Source organism: Canis lupus, chromosome 35 (assembly GCF_003254725.2).
Source record: "Canis lupus dingo isolate Sandy chromosome 35, ASM325472v2, whole genome shotgun sequence".
Classification (NCBI taxonomy): Eukaryota; Metazoa; Chordata; class Mammalia; order Carnivora; family Canidae; genus Canis; species Canis lupus.
In genome coordinates this window covers 1,112,063-1,135,846 of record NC_064277.1, presented here as the reverse complement: position 1 = coordinate 1,135,846, position 23,784 = coordinate 1,112,063, and the positions used below count along the sequence as shown (strand labels likewise).

Here is a 23,784-nt window from a genome sequence, read left to right as displayed (position 1 = left end):
GGATTATTTAGCTGCGATGCTAAACGTAACGTAAGGTAGGGTATTTCTAACTGGAGGTGGATTGAAAAGAGATCTTTCTTTCCATAATTCATTCCACGAATAATTGAGTGTGGACTCTGTGGTGGGCACTGTGGCATGTGTTTTGGCCATTATAGCGTACGAAAGTAGATATTCTTATGTTTCTAAATGAAGTGGCTTAATGGTCTTCCTAAGACAACGGTGTGCCCTTGTTCAGGGACATGTAAGTGATGTTTCATGGTAAGGAAATACCACTAATTTTGACATATGAACTGATAAAGTGAATGCTGGATTTTCAGCTGCCTCTGATTTGTGTCTGGAACACAGCTGTACTCCTTAATCATAAATAAGAAAATAGATCATACTTTTTGATTCATTCAGTAGTGGCCCAGACATTACCTATTGTTACTAGACATTACTTTGTTTTACTTGGATAAACTTTGAGGTTAGCATCGTTAACATTATGATCATGCCCTCAAAATGGATTTGAAATACTGGAAGTAAATTGGAAATGCCCTGTTGTCGTTTTATTTTGAGTTTCTTTTCTCTTTTCTTTTCTTTTTTCTCTTCTTTTCTTTTTCTTTTCTTTTCTTTTCTTTTCTTTTCTTTTCTTTTCTTTTCTTTTCTTTTCTTTTCTTTTTCTTTTCTTCTTTTCTTTTCTTCCTTCTCTTTCCTTCATTCCTTCATTCCTTCCTTTTCTTCTTCTTCTTTTTTTTTTTTTGAAACTGGAGGTATTCTAATTTCACTTGTGTTTCATACCAGGGCGAGGATTCCTCAGTCACATAGGAAGCAGCTACGGTTCTCAGAACGTGGGCTGTTGGAAACAAACTGACCTCAATAGTGTGCAGGGTGGAGTGAAGGAAAGAGTGATAATTAGACTCCTGTGACCCAGGAAACTAAGGATCTGGTCTGTTTTATGAGTAATTAGGTGTTTGACCTTGAAAAAAATCATTTAACATCTCTGGGTTTCTTCAGATGAGGGGTCTAGGCATTAATTGGATCAAGTCTCTGGGCTTTGATTCCGTGGAACTGGCACGTCCGTCTACTGGTAATCAGCACCACCATGTGAAGGGGAGCTGACACTCTAATATTTTATTAATCACCTTTTCAGTAATATTAGTGTCAATGGTAATTTCTTATGTTTTCGCCCTACTGTTTTTCTGGAAATGTAGATTGTAGAATATTTCTGCCTAAAATTTTATTTTTTATGTGAAGTAGACCAGATTCTGAAATAACCAGTTGAAGCCACATGCCTCTTGTTTTATAGTCTAGTCCTGCAGACCGGGATCAGCATAGATTATTAAGCCCCCCTCAGTGGTGGTCTGTTTCGATGCCAGTGGAACGAAGCATTTTTCTTTGTCAGGAGCTATAGGTGTTAATCAGTGAGGCAGCGTAATGACCCATTCTTCCCCTTAGTTTTTGTTTTCCCTGCACTGGCACACGGTATCTTTGGGGCAACGTGATTTCTGTTTCTTAAAGCAGTCGTCAGAACTTGTGTTGAAATACATCTTTGCTCTCTTGAAAGTTTTTATTAATATGTGTTACCTTACCAAATTTCAGGTTTATCAATTTATAGTCATTTTCAAGCACATTCTCAAAACAAGCTTTCAACTCTTTTGTACGTGTTTAGAAACATGTTTAAAGAGATAGTAATAGTATGACCTATTAAAAGAATACTTATTTCTGAAATTTCTATGATTTTAGTGTATTTATTAAATATAGTTAATTATATGGGTTTTGGTTTAATCTTTTTATTAACCAAACACTAATTTTATCATGTCTGTTGTTTTATGACTGTTTATTCATTGCTTATTTGTGCATTAATGTGAGTGTAAAAATAAATATTATCTTTTGACTAACAGTGGGCTTTATATATTGATTAGTAGGAGAATATAAATTTTAGTTTTGCTTTATTTTAAAATATTACCAAAGCATTATTTTTGATAACTTTTTATTTAGATATATCTTCAGACTTAACAGAAAACCTTCAAAAATAGTAAAAGTAACTCATTCCTATAAGTTTTTTTTTTTTTCTTTTTTTTTTTTAATTTTTATTTATTTATGATAGAGAGAGAGAGAGAGAGAGGCAGAGACACAGGCAGAGGGAGAAGCAGGCTCCATGCACCGGGAGCCCGACGTGGGATTCGATCCCGGGTCTCCAGGATCGCGCCCTGGGCCAAAGGCAGGCGCCAAACCGCTGCGCCACCCAGGGATCCCAAGTTTTTTTTTTTTTTTTTAATTGTGGTAAATAACAGCTGTAAACTCTTTAGACTTACCAATTATTTCTTTTCTTTTTTATGCTTCTTTTTTTCCTCAAATTTTTATTTAAATTCCAGTTAGATAACAATACAGTGTAATACTAATTTCAGGTGAAGAATTTAGCAATGCAGCTTTTCCGTATAACACCTGGTGCTTGTCACAAGTGCCCTCCTTAATCCCCATCAACTATTTAGCCCACCAGCCCCAACCGTCTTCGTTCTGGTATGATGGTGGTCTTTGTTTTATTTTTTATTATTATTTTATTTTTGCCTTACTTTAAGTCTGTAAGTATTTGCTTGAATCACTTGAAAATATGGTGCAAATATCATTTTCTCTGAAATACTTCAATATGTAGTTATTAAGAACAAGGACATTCTCTTATATTACCACAGTACACTTATCAAGGTCAGAATTTAATATTAGTACCATATCATCTAATCCACAGTTAAAATTCAAATGCTGATAATTTGTCCAGTTATGTACTTTACAGAAAGTATTTTTTTTTCACTTCAGAATCCATCCAGGATCATAGAGTACATTTACTATATTTTAAAGTTTTTACTGTCCTTTAATATAGAATAGTTCTGTAGCCTTTCGTTTTTTCTTGACCTTGACATTTTCTTTCTTTTTTTTTTTTAATAATTTATTTATTTATTCATGAGAGACACAGAGACACAGGCAGAGGGTGAAGCAGGCTCCCTGCGGGGAAGCGATGTGGGACTCGATCCTGGGACTCGATCCCAGGACTCGATCCCAGGACTCCAGGATCATGCCCTGAGCTGACGCTCAACCACTGAGCCCCCCAGGTGTCCCAGACCTTGACATTTTCAAAGAGTATAGACCAATTATTTTGTAGGATGTCTGTGAATTAAGGTTCTCTGATGATGAATTTTAGGTCACACATTTTTGGCAGGAACATGACCAGTGATGTCAAGAAGAACGTGTTGTCTGTCTTAATGATGATTTTAATTTGAATCACTTGATTGATGTGATAACTGATCTTCTGTAAAATTACTATTTTTCCCTTTGTAGGTAATTTGTAGAGAGATGCTTTGAAACTATGTGAATATTCTTTTTTCTTTTTCTTTTTTTTTTTTTTTAGCAAAACTAGTTTTAGCATCCATTGATAATAATTACATCATAACTTCCTTATCTTCTTAGTTAACATTCTGTAGTAAGGAGAGTTTTCTTTTGTGTTTATGTTTTCCTTGATTTATGTTGATAGCATTGACTTCCATATTTTCTTTTGTAGTAGATTACAGTTCTTTGCTATCATTAATTTTTTTGGTGCTCAAATATCTCAGATTTGAGTAATAGGAGCCCTTCCGGTGAGTATTTCTCTGCTGACATAACACAGTGTTTTAGGCTTATCTTGTACTTGTCCTGTGTTAGTCCTGGAATCAGCCATTTCTCTAAGGATTCTGATTCCTTTTATTGGATAATGGTATTTAGAAGCTAGGTATGCTCATTACTACTCTTGTGATATTACTTGTAGCCTCTCTTATTGTGTACAAAGCTAGGAGACACACAACCTACCAAATGCATACATCTCCCTATGTGTCTGTTATATATATCACATATGTGTGTGTGTGTGTATATATATATATATATATATATGTTTTTAAAACATTGAGTTCATGTATCTTCTATGAAGAGGTTTTTCAGAGCTTTTGTCCATCTTTTAAAAATGGGTTGCTTGTCTTATTGAGTTGAAAAATTCTTTATATAGTCATTTGTTAGATCTATTGAAAGTATTTTCTGCTTGTACATGGTTGCCTATTTATTTTCTTTTGACAAGAAAGATTTTTTTGTTTTGTTTTGTTTTAGTTTCAGAGACAGAGTTTAGTGCTTCAGCAGTTGCATATAACACCCAGTCCTCATTACATCAAGTGCCTTCCCTAATGCCCATCCCCAAGTTATCCCATCCCTCCACGCCCCTCCCCTCTAGCAACTGTTTGTTAAGGGTCTCTTATGGTTTGTCTCCTCTGATTTCGTCTTATTCTACTTTTCTCTTCCCTTCCCCTATGTTCATCTGTTTTGTTTCTTAAATTCCATATATGAGTGAAATAATAGGATATTTGACTTTTGCTGATTGCCTTATTTCATATAGCCTAATAGCCTTTATTCCATCCATGTCATTGCGAATGGTAAGATTTCATTCATCAATGGCTGAGTAATATTCCTTTGTGTGTATATGTATACATATGTGTATATATGTGTATATGTATGTACACAGACACACACACTACATCTTTCTTATCCATTCATCTGTCGTTGGATATCTGGTCTCTCCTTATTTTGGCTACTGTGGACATTGCTGCTATAAACATTGGGGTGCACGTGCCCCTTTGAATTGATATATTTATATCCTTTGGATGAATACCTAGCAGTGCAATTGCTGGGTTGTAGGGTAGTTCTACTTTTAACTTTTTGAGGAACCTCCACGCTGTTTTCCAGAGTGGCTGCACCAGTTTGCAGTCCCACCAGTAGGGTAAGAAGATTCCCCTTTCTCCACATCCTCACCAACTTGATGAGGAAGTTTTAATTTTGATGGTCTAAATATCCCAGAGTTTTCATTGTATGGTTATTGTTTGCCATGTTGAAAAAAATCTCCAGGTATGGAGATATTCTCTTCTTTATGGTTTATCATTTTAACTTTTATGTTTAGATCTATGATCCATCTTGAATTAATTTCTGTAAGTGGTGTGAGGTTCTTTCCCCCCCCCCAATATGGATATCTAGTTATTTCAACACCATTTGATGAAAATATTTTTATTTCCCCTGAATTGTTTTGTTGCATTGTCAAAAATCAATTGGTTTTACAGGTGTGGGTCCATTTATGAACTCTATTCTGTTCCAGAAGCTCTTTCATTAGGTTATCCTTATGCCAACAACTCACTGTCTTGATTATTGTAGATTTCTCATAAGTCTTGAAATCATATTCTCTAAGAGATTTCTAACTTTTTTTCCCTTAAAGTAGTTTTGGTTATTGTAAGTTCTTTGAATATCTATGGGAATTTTAGCATCAGCTTGCCAGTTTCTTTGCATAAGGTTGCAACTTATATGTCAGTTTGGGGAGAATTGATATTTCAATAACATTGAGTTTTATGGCCCATAGTAATTGTATAGATTATTATTTAGGTCTTCTCTTTTTCCCCCTCTCTGCTGTATTTTAAAGTTTTTAAGAAGTCCTGTACATTGTTTTTATTAAATGTATTTTTAAGTATTTTGGTTTTATTTTATTTTTTAAAAGATTTTATTTATTTATTTGTGAGAGACAGAGAGAGAGAGAGAGAGAGAGAGAGAGGCAGAGACACAGGCAGAGGGAGAAGCAGGCTCCCTGCAGAGAGCCCTACATGGGACTCCATTCCAGGACCCCAGGAGCATCTCCTGAATCAAAGGTAGATGCTCAGCTGCTGAGTCACCCAGGTGTACCATATTTTGGTTTTATAATAATATTCTCAAATAGAATTAAAACATAATTTCTAATTATTTCCCACTAGAATTTTAAAATAACTAGTTTTGGTATATTGACCATGAATACTAAGATCTTGCTAAATTCAGTTATTAGTATTATTGGTTGCTTAGGAGATGCCTTAAGATTTTCTTTATAAACAATCGTGTCATCTGGAAAATACTTCTTCCTTTGCTATCTTTAGGCCATTTATTTCTTTAGTTTTCTTGTCTTATTGCACTGGCTAGAATTTCTAGAACAGTGTTAAATAGACAAGATGAGAGAGACATTCTTGCCTTTCTTAGAGGAAAGAAAGGCATTGTATTTCATCATTTGTGTAATGTTAGATGGTCCCTCCCATTCCATTTTCCTTTCTTAACTAAGAGATCCTTTCTATTCCTAGTTTGTTGAGGTTTTAAAAATCATGAATAGATGTTGAATTTTGTCAAATATTTTATATTTATATAAATACATGGTTATTCTTTTTACTTTAATGTGATTTATAGTAATTGGATTTTGAAAGTTAAACTACCTTTGCATGACTAGGATAAACCCCACGCGGTCATGATGTCTTCCCACTGCTTCGGTTTTCTGAAATAATTCATGTAGGCTTGGTATTATTTCTTCCTTAAATGTTTGATAGATCTTATCAGTGAAACCACTAGGTCTGGAGTTTTCTTTGTAGGAAAGTTTTTGATCATTAATTTATTTAATAAACATGAAGGTATTGAGATTTTTTAATTTATCTTGTGTTAGTTTGGTAACTTGTCCTTTTAAGGAAATTTTCTACTTCATCCAAGTTATAAAATTTATTGGCTTGAAGTTTTTCGTAATATGCCTTCATTACTCTTTAAAAAATATATTTAGTGTCTGTAGTTATCTGCCCTTTCATTCCTGAGATTGGTAATTTGTGTTTCTTTTTTTAAAGAGAACTTTGCTAGGGTTTATTGGTTAATTTTTGCAGAGGGTTCTGGTTTTAGAATTTTTTCTTGATTCTTTTTATTTTCTCTCTCTTTTTTTTGTGTGTTTGTTTTTGATTACCAGTCTGTTATTTTCCTTATTCTACTTCCTTTGTTCTTCCCAGTACCTTTGTGTTTAGTTAGCTTTGCCTTTTCTCATTTCTTAATGTAGAAACATATATCCTTAATTTTAATATTTGTCCTCTTATTATAAGCTTTTAAAGCACTGCTTTGGCTACATCTCACAAATTTGATTATACATATATATGTATATATTATACATATTATATATATTGTATATGTGTATATATGATTATATATGTATATATGTAATATATATGTATATATGTATATTTTAAGATTTCTTTATTTTTTTTTTAAGATTTTATTTATTTATTCATGACAAACACACAGAGAGAGGCAGAGTACATAGGCAGAGGGAGAAGCAGGCTCCCTGTGGGGAATCTGATGTGGGACTCAATCCTGGAACTCCAGGATCACGCCCTGAGCCAAAGGCAGACACTCAACCACTGAGCCACCCAGGAGTCCCTGATGATATTTTCATTAACATTCACTTCAAATTTCTATTTCCCTCTTCATTATTTTTTTTGACTATTAGCTTATTTGTGTTATTTAATTTCCAACTACTTGTTTACTTTTCTCAATATTGTATTGCTCTAGCTTTCTAATTTAATTCTTTTGTGGTCTTTGGAATTTCAGTCTTTGGAATTCATTGTGACTTACTTTATGGCCTACCATATAGTCTTATCTTGGTGAACGTTCTTGAAACACTTGAAAAGGAGCTTTGGTAAATGTCATTTAGGCCAACATGATCAGTAGTATTGTTCATATATTCTGTAGCTTTACAAATTTTTGTTTAACTGTTACCCCTATTTATTTATTTATTTAGAGTATATGGACATGCCAGTGAGGGAAGGGGCTGGGCACTGGGAGAAGGAAAGAGAGAACATAGGCAAGTTCCATACCCAGCACAGAGCCTGATGTGGGGCTTGATCTTAGGACCTTAAGATCATGACCTAAGCCAAAGTCAAGACTCAGATGCTTAACCAACTGAGCTACCCAGGTGCCCCTATCTAAAATACCTAACCATGATTGTGTATTTCTGCCACTCTTTAACTCAGCATTTGTTTCATGTGTTTTGAAGCTGTATTACTAGAGTATACACAGTTTATAGATGGTTATGTCCTGATGAATTCATCCTTTTCTCATTATGAAATCTTCCAAATTACTATGTGGTGTCATTCCAACTTCAGATTGAAGACATTCCTTCAGCATTTCTTATCATATGGATTTATTGCCAGTGAGGTTCCTTTATTTGAAATAACCAATTTTATTGCTTTTTTAAATTTTGCCTGTTTTATTGAAGTATATAACTGATAAAATTATACTTAAGGTGTACAGCATGGTGATTTGATATTATATACTTTGAGATATTATATATATTCCACAGTTAGGTAGATCTACACATTTATTACCTCACATATTTACCAGTTTTAATTTTTTTTTGGTGAAAGCACTTAAGTTCTATTCTCTTAGCAAGTTTCTGTTATACAATATAGTATTACCAACTGTGATCACCATTGACCCTTAGACCTTATTTGTAACTGAAAGTTTGTATCCTTTTACTGTCTTTTCCCCAATTCCCCTACCCCATGACCCCTAACAACTATCATTTTACTCTGTTTCTGTGAGTCTTTAAAAAAAATTTTTTTTTAAGTTCCACATGTGAGTGATACCATGTGATGTTTGTCTTTCTCCTTCTGGCTTATTTCACTTAGCATAATGTTCTCCAGTATTATCCATGTTGCCACAAATGGCAAGATTCCCTTCTTTTCTAAACAATAATCCATTGTAAGTGCATGTTACGTTTTCTTTATCCATTCATCACTGAGGGTCACTTAGGTTATTTCCAACCTATGGCTATTGTGAATAATGAACATGATAGTACATGCATCTCTTTGAGATGATGATTTTGTTTTGTTGGGCTGTATGTCCGGAAGTAGATTGCTTCATCATATGAAAGTTTCTTTAAAAATTTGTTTCTTCATTAAGCATCATTTTATTTTTTTTTATTTTTAAAGATGTTATTTATTTGGGAGAGAGAGGGAGTGTGGGCATGGACATGCACATGAGCAGGGGGAGGAGCAGAGGGAGAGGGAGCCTCTAGGGACAGAACTAATACTGCCAACTTCATAGATTTCCTGATGGGGAGGGACAGATGCTGGTGTTTGTCAGTTGGATGAGTTGGTTGTAGGAGAGAATTTAGAGCGTCAAGCAGTGTGGTTCCACCGGCATTGCCATCTTTAAGGATTGTTTTCCATCCTTTTTTTTTTTAAGATGTATTCATTTATTTATTTATGATAGACATAGAGAGAGAGAGGGAGAGGCAGAGACACAGGAGGAGGGAGAAGCAGGCTCCATACAGGGAGCCCGACGTGGGACTTGATCCCGGGACTCCAGGATCACGCCCTGGGCCAAAAGCAGGTGCGAAACCGCTGAGCCACCGAGGGATCCCCTGTTTTCCATCCTTTGAACCAAGGCATGTTTTCACTATTCCAACTCAAAATTGGCACAAATGCTACTGTGTGTAGGGGCTGTAGCCAGTTTTCTTAATGTATGTGCTGACTTAATTAATTTCTTCATACCTCTTCTGTCTGTAGGGTGGCTCAGAGGAATCCATTTTACCAATAACTAGTTGTTTCACATCCAGTGTAAGCCAAAAAGGCGTGCTCATGGGTCTTCCTATTGTGGGATCATTGAGTGTGATGGTCAAGAAAGAATTATTGAGGAGTTTTATGGTGAAACTTAGTAAATTTATTCAAGTAGCACGGGGACAGAAAGAGCTGTACTTTTGATGGATGAAGCCGGTGGTTATATGCTTAGTGCTCAGGGGGAGGGGATGTACAGAGAGTATTAGATCATAAATGTTTCTTCGAATTTCTGCTTGTAAAACTATTTTTTGCAAGATTTCTCTGATGCTTACCTATTGGTGAGACTTACCAGGCAGTCATGAGACTCTTTAAGAATGTAGCAACCAGGGATCCCTGGGTGGCGCAGCGGTTTAGCGCCTGCCTTTGGCCCAGGGCGCGATCCTGGAGACCCGGGATCGAGTCCCACGTCGGGCTCCCGGTGCATGGACCCTGCTTCTCCCTCTGCCTGTGTCTCTGCCTCTCTCTCTCTCTCTCTCTCTCTCTCTCTCTGTGTGACTATCATAAAAAAAAAAAAAAGAATGTAGCAACCAGCATTCGATCCTTATTAGAACTATGCAGGCTGTAGGTCAGCATTCCAGGCTAAAGGTGAACACTTTTCTGCTTCTATCCCTCATCATTCCCATTTTTGAAGACACCTGCTTCAAGTTCATTAACACCAGCAGCAGTAACCAGGACAGCACAGTTGCCCTGACATATGCCTGTAATATTTTTGTTCATTTCTTTTGTTTTGGTAAGATCTCTGTGTGTTGTTAGGGCATCAGTGATGGTCACATAACACTTGCTGGTCTCAGATTTCCACAGAGAGGTGGTGATACCGTGCTCACATTCAACTTCCAGTTCATCCAAGATCCAGGCACACTTGAAGGAACTATTTCTTACCTCAGTAGGCTTCTTTTCAAATATCCTTATGATCACCACATTTGTAAATCAGATGGCTAGCAGTGGTAACACTTGCCCAAATCTAAGTGTCTAATGATGATGGTGATACAGTAAGTCTTTTCCTTACCCATCTTGGCTTGGATTTAGCAGTGGTTTCATGACACCTCTGTTCTGGTGGCAAACCCATTGTGAAAAACTATTTTTAATTTCTTAAGGAACCTCCATGCTGTTTTCCATAGTGGCTGTACCAATTTAAATTCCTACCAGCAGTGTAAAAACACTCCCTTTTCACTATAACCAGCATTTCTTATGTCTTGTCTTTTTTTTTTTTTTTTTTAATTTATTTATGATAGGCAGACAGTGAGAGAGAGAGAGGCAGAGACACAGGCAGAGGGAGAAGCAGGCTCCATGCACCGGGAGCCCGACATGGGATTCAATCCTGGGTCTCCAGGATTGCGCCCTGGGCCAAAGGCAGGCGCTAAACCACTGCGCCACCCAGGGATCCCTTGTCTTTTTGATAATAGGCATCCTAACAGGTGTGAGGCGATAGTCTCATTGTGGTTCTGATTTGTATTTCCCTCATGATTAGTCACTTTGAGCACATTTTCAAGTTCTTGTTGGTCATTTCTATGTCTTCTTTGGAAAGATGTCTATTCAGATCCTCAGCCCATTTTTTAACTTGGGTTGTTGGTTTGGTTTTTTGTTTGTTTTTCTGTTTTTTGCTTTTGAGGTGTATGAGTTCCTTCTATTGTTTTGGGTGTTAACCCCTTGTTGGTTATATGGTTTACAAATATTTTTTCCCATCTATAAATTGTCTTGATTTTATTGGTTTCCTTTGGAGTGCAGAAGCTTTTTAATTTGATGTAGTTGCACTTGTTTATTTTTGCTCTTGTTGCTTTTGTTTTTTGTGTGAAATTCCAAAAAATAGCATTACCTAGACAAATGTCAAGAATCTTACATCCTATGTTTTCTTGTATGAGTTTTACAGTTTCAGATCTTATGTCTAAATCTTTAATCCACTTTAAGTTCATTTTTTATGTATAGTGTAAGATAGAGATCTAGTTTCACTTTTTTCTGTATGGCTATTCAGTTTTCCCAACAGCACAAAATTCCTTTTTAAAAACCTCCATTTGTGACTTCTTAAAAATTCCTTTAAGCACTTTAAGGATGTTTCATTTGTCTTTTGACCTTTAATTTTTCTGATTAGAAGTCATCATCATACTGTCATTCTTATTTATATGTCACTTTTTCTATCTGCTTTTAAGGTTTTCTCCTTGATTTTTAGCAGTTAGACTTCAGTATGTCTAGGTGTGATTTTCTTTGTATTTGTCTTGCCTGGTGATTGCTGGACTTCTTGGGTATCTAAAAAATAGCAGCTTTCAGTGAATTTGGGGAAATTTCACCCATTGTTTTTATTAAGCATTATTTTCTGCTCCGTTCTATTTTCTCCTTCTAAGAATCCACTCAAACCAGAGTGTTTGATATTTTCCATAGGCCATTGAACCTCTGTTCTTTTTCTTTTTCCTGTTCTTTATATTGTATTGTTTTTTGATCTATGTTCATGTACACTGTTTCTTCAACTATTTTCTGTTCAACTCAGTGTATTTTTCATTTCAGATATTGTACATTTCAGTTCTAGAATATTCATTTTATATTTGTTTTTATGATTTTTTTAAAGATTTTAGTATTTATTTATGAAAGACCCAGAGAGAGAGAGAGAGAGGCAGAGACACAGGCAGAAGGAGCAGCAGGGTCCCTGTGGAGAACGTGGTGTGGGACTGGGTCCTGGGGCTCTAGGATCACACCCTGGGCTGAAGGCAGATGCTCAGCTGCTGAGGCCACCCAGGCGTCCCATCTTTCACATTTTTAAATGAGTCCAGTCATTTTTATTATATCCTAGGTATATGGATATTACATTTTAGGGATGTTGGAATCTGTTCTATTCTTCTGAAGAGTGTTGGCTTTGTTTTCTTTTCTTTCTTTCTTTCTTTTTTTTTTTTTTTTTTCTGTTTTTAACAGGTATTTTAAATTTGACTAGATTCAAATTTCAAACTCTTGTCTCCCCTGTGGTGGGCAGCAACTGAAATCACTGCTTACTTCTTTCATTCTTTAAGCTGTTGCCCTCTACTTTTCTACTTGGAGTCTCTCCTATGCATCCTACACATGTGCAGTTCAGAGATCAGCCAGGGGTTTCAGTAATATTTTTTCTGCATCTGTGTCTCCCTCTGATCCAGGACTTTGTTCTTTTCTTTTCCTTTCCTTTCTTTCTTTCTTTTCTTTTCTTTTCTTTTCTTTTCTTTTCTTTTCTTTTCTTTTTCTTTTCTTCTTTCTTTTTTTCTTTCTTTTCTTTTTTCTTTTCTTTCTCTTCTTTTTTTCTTTTCTTTCCTGTCTCTTTCCCTTTTCCCTTCCCTCTTCCCTTCCCTCTTTCCCCTTCCTTTTCCTCTTTCTCCTTTCCTTTCCTTTCCTTTCCTTTCCTTTCCTTTCCTTTCCTTTCCTTTCCTTTCCTTTCCTTTCCTTTCCTTTCCTTTCCTTTCCTTTCCTTTCCTTTCCTTTCTTCTTTCAAGATGTACTTATTTTAGAGAGAAAGAGTGTATGCACAAGCAGGAAGAGCAGAGGAAGAAGAGAGAATCTCAAGCAAACTCCTCACCCAGCTGAAAGCCTGTTTCATGTCTCGATCTCACAACCCTGAGATCATGCCCTGAGCCAAAACCAAGAGTCAAACGCTTAACCGACTGTGCCACCCAGACGCCCCTGTTCCTCTCTTTCTGGCTGTTCTGTTAGCTTAAAGCTTAATCCCTTTAGCTTGTGTGTAGCAGTACACATGACCCTGTGTGTACTGAGTGATTTTGAAATTCTCAGAAAATCCTAACAAAAATAGTAACCATTGTATTTCTCTCTAAACTTACTATCTGAAGACATTTTTTTCAGTTGTCTTTTTAAAATAGATTTATTTGGGATCCCTGGGTGGCTCAGTGGTTTAGTGCCTGCCTTTGGCCCGGGGCGCGATCCTGGAGTCCTGGGATCGAGTCCCACTTCGGGCTTCCTGCATGGAGCCTGCCTCTCCCTCTGCCTGTGTCTGCCTCTCTCTCTCTATGTCTATTATAAATAAATAAAAAATCTTAAAAAAAACAAAATAGATTTATTTGTATACCATATAGCTTACCTATTTAAAGTGAAAAAAATCAGTGATTTTTGTCATAGTCACATGGTGGTGCAACCATTACCACGATCAGCTTTAGAATTTTGATCACTACTGAAAAGTGTGAATGTATCAGTAAGTCATTCCAATGCTTCAGATCTCCCCTCTCCAGTCCTAGGCAACTCCTTTTGTATCCATAGATTAGTCTATTTCAGATATTTATATTTAAATAGGATTACACAGTATATGGTTCCTTAACTTAGTATAATGTTTTCAAGGGTGAGACATTTTAAAGCACAGGATAGTACTACATTTTTTTTTCTTCATGCCAAATGATACACCATTCTGTGGATGTACCACATTTTACTTTATGATTCATCAGTTTATTTATTTTTAAATTAATTTTAAGTTAAATTCATTTTGCAACATATAACACCCAGTGCTCACCCCATCAAGTGCCCCCCTCAGTGCCCGTCACCCAGTCACCCCCACCCCCCTGCCCACCTCCCCTTCCACCACCCCTTGTTCATTTTCCAGAGTTAGGAGTTTCTCATGGTCTGTCTCCCTAATTTTTCCCATTTATTTTCTCTCCTTTCCCCTTTAATCCGTTTCACTATTTCTTACATTCCCTGAATGAATGAAAGGGTATGATGATTGTCCTCCTCCAGTTGACTTAACTTCACTCAGCATAATCCCCTCCAGTTCCATCCACATTGAAGCAAATGGTGGGTATTTGTCGTTTCTAATGGCTGAGGAATATTCCATTGTATACATAGGCCACATCTTCTCTATCCATCATCTGTCGATGGACACCAAGGCTCCTTCCACAGTTTGGCTATTGTGGACATTGCTGCTAGAAACATCGGGGTGCAGGTGTCCTGGCATTTCATTGCATCTGTATCTTTGGGGTAAATCCCCAGCAGTGCAATTGCTGGATCGTGGGGCAGATCTATTTTTAACTCTTTGAGGAACCTCCAGACAGTTTTCCAGAGTGGCTGCCCCAGTTCACATTCCCACCAACAGTGCAGGAGGGCTCCCCTTTCTCCACATCCTCTCAACATGTGTTGTTTCCCATCTTGTTAATTTTCCCCATTCTCACTGATGTGAGGTGGTATCTCATTGTGGTTTTGATTTGTATTTCCCTGATGGCCAGTGATGCGGGGCATTTTCTCATGTGCATGTTGGCCATGTCTATGTCTTCGTCTGTGAGATTTCTGTTCATGTCTTTTGCCCATTTCATGATTGGATTGTTTGTTTCTTTCCTATTGAGTTTAGCAAGTTCTCTATAGATCTTGGAAACTAACCCTTTATCTGATAGGTCATTTGCAAATATCTTCTCCCATCTGTAGGTTGTCTTTTAGTTTTGTTGACTGTATCCTTTGCTGTGCAGAAGCTTTTTAGCTTGATGAAGTCCCAATAGTTCATTTTTGCTTGTTTCCCTTGCCTTCATAGATGTATCTTGCAAGAAGCTGCTGTGGCCAAGTTCAACAAGGGTGTTGCCTGTGTTCTTCTCTAGGGTTTTGATGGATTCTTGTCTCACATTTAGATCTTTCATCCATTTTGAATGTATCTTGGTGTCTAGTGTAGGAGAGTGGTCTAGTTTAATTCTTCTGCACGTGGCTGTCCAATGTTCCCAGCACCATTTATTGAAGAGACTGTCCTTTTTCCAGTGGAGAGTCTTTCCTGCTTTGTCGAATATTAGTTGACCATAGAGCTGAGGGTCATTTCTGGATTCTCTATTCTGTTCCATTGATCTATGTGTCTGTGTTTGTGCCAGAACCACACTGTCTTGATGATCACAGCTTTGTAGTACAACCTGAAATCTGGCATTGTGATGGCCCCGGCTCTGGTTTTCTTTTTCAATATTCCCCTGGCTATTCGGGGTCTTTTTGATTCCACACGAATCTTAAGATGATTTGTTCCAACTCTCTGAAGAAAGTCCATGGTATTCTGATACGGATTGCATTGAATGTGTACATTGCCCTGGGTAACATTGACATTTTTACAATATTAATTCTTCCAATCCACAAGCATGGAATGTTTTTCCCTCCCTTTTGTCTTCCTCAATTTCTTTTAGAAGTGTTCTGTAGTTTTTAGAGTAGAGATCCTTTACCTCTTTGGTTAGGTTTATTCCTAGGTATCGTATGCTTTTTGGTGCAATTGTAAATAGGATTGACTCCTTAATTTCTCTTTCTTCAGTCTCATTGTTAGTGGATAGAAATGACACTGATTTCTGGGTATTAATTTTGTATCCTGCCACACTGCCGAATTGCTGTATGAGTTCTAGGAATCTTGAGGTGGAGTCTTTTGGGTTTTATATATACAATATCATGTCATCTGTGAAGAGGGAGCGTTTGATTTCTCTTCGCCAATTTGAATGCCTTTTATTTCTTTTTGTTGCCTGATTGCTGAGGCTAGGACTTCTAGTACTATGTTGAATAGCAGTGGTGAGAGTGGACATCCCGTTGTGTTCCTGATCTTAGAGGAAAGGCTCTTCATTTTTCCCTGTATTTTTTTTTTTTAGGATTTTATTTATTTATTCATGAGAGACACACAGAGAGAGGCAGAGACATAAGCAGAGTGAGAAGCAGGCTTCCTGCAGCGTGCACGATATGGGACTTGATCCCGAGGCTCCCTGAACGGAAGGCAGATGCTCAACCCCTAAGCCACCCAGGCATCCCTCAGTTTTTCCCATTGAGAATGATATTTGCTGTGGGCTTTTCATAGTGGCTTTTAAGATGCTGAGGAACGTTGCCTCTATTCCTACACTCTGAAGAGTTTTGATCAGGAATGGATGCTGTTTTGTCAGATGCTTTCTCTGCATCTCTTAAGAAAAATCCTATGGTTCTTGTTTTTTTCTCTTGTTGATGTGATCTGTCACGTTGATTGTATTATGAGTGTTGAACCACCTTTGTATCCTGGGGATAAATCCCACTTGTTTGTGGTGAATAATCCTCTTAATGTACGGTTGGATCCTATTGGCTGGTATCTTGTTGAGAATTTTTGCATCCGTGTTCATCAGGGATAATGGTCTGTAATTCTCTTTTTTGGTGGGGTCTTTGTCTGGTTTTGGGATCAAGGTAATTCTGGCCTCAAAGAATGAGTTTGGAAGTATTCCGTCCCTTTCTATCTTTCAGAACAGCTTTAGCAGAATAGGTATTGTTTCTTCTTTAAACATTTGAAAGAATTCCCCCGGGAAGCCATCTGGCCCTGGACTTTTGTGTCTTGGGAGGTTTTTGATGACTCCTTCAATTTCCTGAGAAAAGGACCTCTAACGTCAAAAACAAATTTTAAAACGAAATAGTAAGAATCAAAAAAGAAAAACAAAAACAAAAACAAAGAAAGGGGGTGGTGAGGAAATGGTGACAGAGAATATCGTCCCTAAAGAGACCTAGAGGGTCATCCTCTTGGTTCAGAGTGTATTTTTTCTGTATGTTAGATGGGGATCAATTCCAAATTTATATAAACCAGCAGAATTTATATAGAGACCTAACATCAACCACAGAAACATAAACAAGTTAAAAGAGGAGGGTAGAATGGGGAGGAGCAATATAGTGTTACAGAATGAGCCACCCTGGTGTTCCATTTCTTTCTGTGTGTATTTTGGTCCATGTGTTAGAAGTTACTAATTTCCACTGTTATACAACAAAATGAGACAGAAAAAACAAAAACCAAAAAGCATAACTCGTATATCTACCAAAATTATATTCAATATGTTGAAGGCATCAAAAAATGAAGAATATATCTAAGACATGTAATTGTAGAAATATGAAATTCAAAAAGGAAAAACCTTAAAAATGAAGAGTTGGTAAGATATTGTAGTTAAGGCAGGAAAAGAAAAATATATTAGAAATTTTTAATATGAAATAAAAACAAATTGTAATGAAAGAAAACCCTCTCATTCAGTGTACTGTTTTCCCTCAGTCCTGGAGCTTTCCAGTACTGCTTGGTCAGTAAACTTGGTCTTCCCCTGTTCTTCCAGCAGTTCTTCTGGGGAGGGGCCTGCTGTGCTGATTCTCAGGTGTGTGTGCGTCAGCAGGGATGCCCCACCCCTTGCCAGGTACCGGTGATTATGAGCTTTTTATCCCATGAGACCTTTTTCCCTAGAGGCCCTGCCTCTTCCAGGTGAAAGGCAAAAAGAAGAGAAAAAAAGAAGAAAAAAATGGCAGCAGCCAGGTCTCCAGCTCTGCAGCCAAGAGCTCCCCGAGAGTACTGAACCGCGTGTCCCAGTCCCCAGTGGCCTAGGTGCTCCCGGGGGCAGTGGGTGCACTGATCTGCACAGCTTGCAGGGCGTCCAGCGGCAGGAGAGTTCTTGCTTTCCTGTGTCCTCCCTGTTTCTGCTGGCCCCTGGGTAGACAGAGGTCACCCGATTTGTCCCCTTCTGCCCCCTCTGATGGAGGGGCCTGTGCCACTCCGCGTGGCCTCTCCCGAAGGGATCGGAGGACAGCTGCCTCAGTCCGTTACTGGGCTCTAGGTTAACAGGACCTGTGGAGCCGCCGCATAACCCACTGGCTTCGCCCGGATGCCCCGAGGGCTGCACTCCCGCCCTTTCTGGAGCTCGGACTCTGGTCTGTGGTGAGCTTTCTCCCGCCCGCCCCTCCTCTTACAGTGTCTCTGCGAATATTGAGGCTTCACTGCCCCTCCTGTGATTGTGCCCTATTTCCCTGCCAAGGACTTTTCAGTCAGAGAAGACTCAGGCGTGGATTTTTAAAGTTCCCCTTTGGGCCAGTTCGCCTGGCGCGCCTCCCCCACCTTTCTTCTTAACCTTCCTGCCTTGTCAGACCTGATACTTTTCTCTCTTTAGCATCCCAGCTGTTCTCTTTACATCTCAGGTCAAAGTCGTAGGTGTTCAGGATGTTTTGAAAGTTATCTAGGTAAGTTGGTGGGACCAGGTGAGTGGAGGACCCCGCTCTTCCTCCAGCTTGCCTCCTCCTCATCATCAGTTTACATAATACTGCGTTGATTCCACTTTTTGATCTTACATAAGGATGCTACTTTGAACATTCATGGGCACGTTTTCATGTGTACATATGTTTTCATTTCACTTGGTTAGATACTCAGGAGTGGAATCAATGAATTGTATATTAACTCTTTGTTTAACCTCTTGTGGAACTGCCAAGCTGCTTTCCAGAGTGTCTGTACCTGTTATGTTCCCCCCTGCAATGCACAGTGGTTCTAATTTTCTACCTCATTGACAACACATTAATTTTTGCCTTTTTAATTATAGCCTCCTAGTGGGTACAAGGTGGCATTTCATTGTGGGTTTGATTTGCTTTTCCTTGGCTAATGTCCTTGAGCATCTTTTCATATCTTTATTGGACTTTTGGTATCTTTATTGCAGAAAAGTCTATGTAGTTTCTTTCCATTTTTAAATTGTGTTATTTGCTTTTGCAATGAGTTGTAATTATTCTTTATATATTCTAGGTATAAGTTTCTCATAAACTATTTGCAAATATTTTCTCCTATGGGTTGTCTTTTTCACCTTTGATGATGTCCTTTGAAGCACAAAGGTTTTTACTTTTGACCAAGTCTGGTTTATCTCTTTTTTCCTTTTGTTCCTTTTGTGTTGTAGCTAAGAAAGGTTTGCCTAACCCAAGATCGTAAAGGCTTACTTCTGTGTTTTCTTCAAAAAGTTTTATAGTTTCATCTTGTACATTTAGGTCTATATTATGTTTAGAGTAAATTTTTATATATGTTATAAGGAAAGGATCCAACTGCAGATTTTTACATATGGTTGTCAAGTTGCCCTAGCAACGTTTGTTAAAAAGAGTATTTTTTCTCTATTGTTCAAAAATCAATTGACTGTATATGTAAGGTTTTATTTCTGGATTTGCTAGTCTATTCCATTGATCTATTCCATCTTTCCTTAGGCCAGTATCACACTGTTCTTGATTTTTATAGCTTTGTAGTAAGTTTTGAAATCAAGAAATGTGAATCCTCCAACCTTGTTCCCTATTTAATGATTCCTCTGGCTCTTCTGGGTCCTTTCCATTTCTATAGTATTGTATGATCAGTTTGTCAGTTTCTGCAAAAAAAGTCAAGAATTTGCTGGGGTTTGCAGTTTATTTGTAGATCAACTTGAGGAGTATTGTCATCTTAACAATATTTTGTCTTCCTATCCATTTACTTAGGTTTTTAATTTTTTTCAACAGTGTTGTCTTGTGGTTTTCAAAGTACGAGGTTTGCACTTCTTTTGTAAAATTTATTCCTGAGTATTTTGTCCTTTTTAATGCTGTTATATACAAATGTCTTTTGAATTTCAAAAAGTTTTTTTGCATGTATATACCTAATAGCTCCCTGTCTGTATTCTCTACTCCTTGTATTTCTTCTGTGTTTTATTCTAATTCCAGTGAAACCCTGATACCATGAAACATTCCGAAAACATTTATGTGACTTCTTTCAGCAGTCATATGGCATTTTTATTTTGTGTTAGTTAGTGTACTGACAGGCATTGGGGGTATAGAGTTGATTAAACATCTTATGTTTTCAAAGAGGAGACCTAAACATGGTATCTAAGATTTATCACAGTGAAGATTAGAACTATGTATCAGAAGCACCATAGAAGAGGGATCAAGAGACTGTTTTAGAGAAGGTCACATTTAACATTGACCTTGAAGTGTTGGTAAGGATTTAACAAACTTTGGAAGACTTTCTATTTAGTCAACACAAGATAAATGAAATCATGAAGGCATAAAAGTACCTGATGATTCATAAAAGGTGAATGGGCTTATATGGTTAGTATCAAATGGATGCAGGGAATGATTGAAGGTGAAGTAGGAAGTACAGAATAATCAATCTAGTTATGACAGGTTTTAATAAAACGGTAAGGATTTTGTGGGCACTGGAGACTTCTAAGATTGGGGGTGGCATGGGATTTTTTTTTCGAAAGCTGGGGAGATGTTGATAAGATGTGTATTTTAATTAACTGGTGTTTGGTGAGAGTGGATTACAGTGGAGAGAATATAGGGCCAGAGTACCAGTTAGAAGTCTGTTTCAGGGGCAGCCCAGTGGCTCAGCGGTTTAGCACCTGCCTCAGCCCAGGGCCTGATCCTGGAGACCCGGGATTGAGTCCCACGTCGGGCCCCTGCATGGAGCCTGCTTCTCCCTCTGCCTGTGTCTCTGCCTCTCTCTCTCTCTGTGTCTCTCATGAATAAGTAAATAAAATCTTAAAAAAAAGCAAAGTCTGTTTCAGTATCCACGGAGAGAAGATGAAGGTCTTAACTAGGCAAGCAACAATAGAACTGAGAGGAACAGATGACTTTGGATTCTGACAAAGATTTTGATTGTTTGATTCCAGAGTTGGGATAGGGAAGGAGAGGTGTTCAAGATAACTTTGAGTTGTCTCATTTGGTTTATTGAGTGAATGGTAATGTCTTTCTGGTGCTTTGTTTTTTGTTGTTGTCAGTTTGCTATTTTAGTTGTGCTAAGTTACACAGGCATGGCCTCATTGGCCGTGAGATTGAACTCAGTCTCCTGGCCTATCCAGAAGAGGCCAAACTGATGTCATGTGCCTCAGAACCCCAACCCTCTAATCTCATGTTGCTCTTCCGGATGTGGAGTGGTCATGGATATTACCTACATATGACATTGAATTGTCAGGAGTATTATGTAATACGATATTGGGGGGTCATGAATATTACATACATATGATATTGAAGTCTCATGAATAACAAAGACACTTCTTGGATTTTGAGTTTCCCAGAAGCGGGGTAAAGGTCAGTAATAACAGTCTTTATTATATATACCCCAAACTCCTTTAAGTCTCTCTTCTGGCATCCACATTTCCAGATTCTTTGTCTAATCTGCCATTATCTTGAGAGTTGGTCCTTCTGAGGTCTTTTTAGCTTTAGATAGCTGACCTCTCCCTGTGTCCTCACAGTCTTCCTTGTGTGTGTCTGTATCCTAATTTCCTTTTCTTATAAAGACACCAGTCATATTCAATTAGGTCCCACTTATAAGAACTCATTTTACTTTAATGACTTCTTTAAAGGCCTGATCTCTTAAATACTGCCCTATTCTGAGGTCCTAGGGTTAGAACTGCAACATAGTATTTTTAGGGGATGCAATTTAGCCTATTACACCTGCTTTATTTCTGTTTCCTCTGGATTTTTTTGTTTATCTCACTTCCATCTCTCATATATTTTCCTCGACCATCTTACATAGTCTTTGGCTGTCCTTCTATATTTTAGAGTCTGGGAATAGCTGGTTTGTTTAGTTTGTGTATGGGCAGAGTTTCTTTGTAAGTGGCTTTTCCATTGGGTGATATGATTGCAAGGAGGTCTTTTTTTTTTTTTAAGATTGATTGATTGATTGATTGATTGATTTATGATAGACACCCAGAGAGAGAGAGGGAGAGGCAGAGACACAGGAGGAGGGAGAAGCAGGCTCCATGCAGGGAGCCTGATGTGGGACTTGATTCCGGGACTCCAGGATTGCGCCCTGGGCCAAGGGCAGGTGCTAAACCGCTGAGCCACCCAGGGGTCCCCCCTTTTTTTTTTTTGAGGGGGGAGGACCTTTTTTCCCTTCAATTTCTCCGGAGAATAATAATCTCCTTATTCAGACAAGGTGAGGTTGGGCAGGGTGGGCACAGACCTTGCTGACAGAGGTAGAAGAGCAGAGGAGGAAGAGGCCCAAGTAGTCCCATACTTTGCTCTGCAGGTTGACACTTCATCACCCTTACTCTGTCTGCTATCCTGATTCCTGACATTCTCCTGTCTGGCTTCTTCAGAGACTGAACTACTGATCTCCTGCTGACTGTAAGGTGAAGGCAGAGGCCAGGGTGTCTAATTTCTCAGTATGTAAAGATTGAGATAACCAGCAAGTTCTTGCTGTTTTGCTCTGAACCTTGCCGTCATCTTCTAGGGCATCTGAAACTTTGAGCAATTGAGGAGCTCTGCGGGGGTTTGTTAGTGAGGTTTTATTAGTTATTTGTTGCCTTCTACTTGCTAGGTACTGTGCTTTGCTAGGATTATCCTATGAAACCGTTAAGTGTAACCTTGGAAAGGTTCTATTATTATTAGGGCCATTTTCCCTATATGAAAACAGAAGGTTTAAAACAGAATTAGTAAATTGGAGCACCGGGCCTTGAATACAGATGTATTTGACCTTAGAAACTACACCTTTATGAACTGTGCTATACTCAGAATAGTTGGCAAACTCATACTTTTGCCTATATGACTACATTGTAGGTTTTATAAAAATGTCAATATATTGATTTGACCACATTAAAAAAGAGAATAGAAAAATAAAGTTCAGTATACCTATGGAATATAAATGTATTTTAATTTTTATGACATGATTAATCAGGACATCTTCCTTTAACAGCTTTGAGAGTAGACTAGTTTCTACTGTAATTTTGGGATTAAGCAGGTGTAGGCTTGGAGCTAAATGGTGACATTAGGTTCTGTCATTATATTGAAAGTTCCAGAACCAAAGGCTTAGTTATCTGTTATTTTTCTGACATTTCCCCCCACAGTACTAGTTGCAGTGTCCTTGATAAATTCAGTGTTCAGTAGATGTTGGCAGATAAGCTCAATGCCAGCGAAAAAATTTCGAACTATATGTTTAAGCATACTTTTTATGTTTTGGTACTGAATGTCTAGCATTCTTGTGTTTTTAGCTAACGCTTATTTCAGTTGTCACTAATCGTTTTCTTTCTTTTTCAACAGATTGCTTCTGTAACTAGATCTCCAGTTTTCTCCTACAATGTCCCGATCACGACAACCCCCTCTAGTGACAGGCATCTCTCCAAATGAAGGAATACCATGGACAAAGGTCACAATTAGAGGAGAAAACCTGGGGACTGGCCCAACTGACCTCATAGGTAAGAGCAAGAACTATGTTTCTAAGGTAAATGCCTTTTTATTGTGGGCAGTTGAGACAAGGTGATAGAAAGACAACATTATGGTCTGTACAGAATGATCTGAATGAAGATGAAAGAGTTATTTGTTCTGGCTTTTCTGTTTAAAATCATTATTTTATCAAATCTCGTCTAACTTGCTTTTCACCAAGTTGTTCAGAAAGTTTCCCACAGCTGAGATTTGCCTACGTTTCCTCAGCTTTGCTCTCTCCTGCTTTGCTTGCCCAAGAGCGTCCTAGCTCTATTTGCTCACTTCAGCTTTCCCCCTCGTCTACAACCGTCTGTATTCTGTGATGCTCTGTGGATTATACCTCTTCTGTTCCTTCTTGCTCTTCACATCAAATCTAAACTCTGTCTCCTGGAGCTCTCAGTTCCACTTGGCTCTTATCCTCACTCCCCCTGGAAGAAACTGTCCACTCTGATCAGGTGCGTATTTTTACCAAGGCCTGTGAACCTTATTCCCTTTTCTCTGCCATATTATGCTC

At 38.0% G+C, this 23,784-nt stretch overlaps 1 protein-coding gene across 8 annotated transcripts in view; it reads left to right on the top strand.

The window, feature by feature from the left end:
* EXOC2 (exocyst complex component 2) overlaps positions 1 to 23,784 on the top strand; it is a 225,168-nt gene that overhangs the window by 30,765 nt on the left and 170,619 nt on the right. For 7 of the 8 annotated variants that reach the window (XM_049105967.1, XM_049105966.1, XM_049105968.1 and 4 more), the window contains exon 2: positions 23,109 to 23,263. In XM_049105967.1, coding sequence (XP_048961924.1) covers positions 23,146 to 23,263 — 118 coding nt within the window. In that variant the 5' untranslated portion in view covers positions 23,109 to 23,145. Of the gene's footprint in view, positions 1 to 22,176; positions 22,202 to 23,108; positions 23,264 to 23,784 lie in introns of those variants that run through there. The other variant, XM_049105964.1, reaches the window with a different exon arrangement.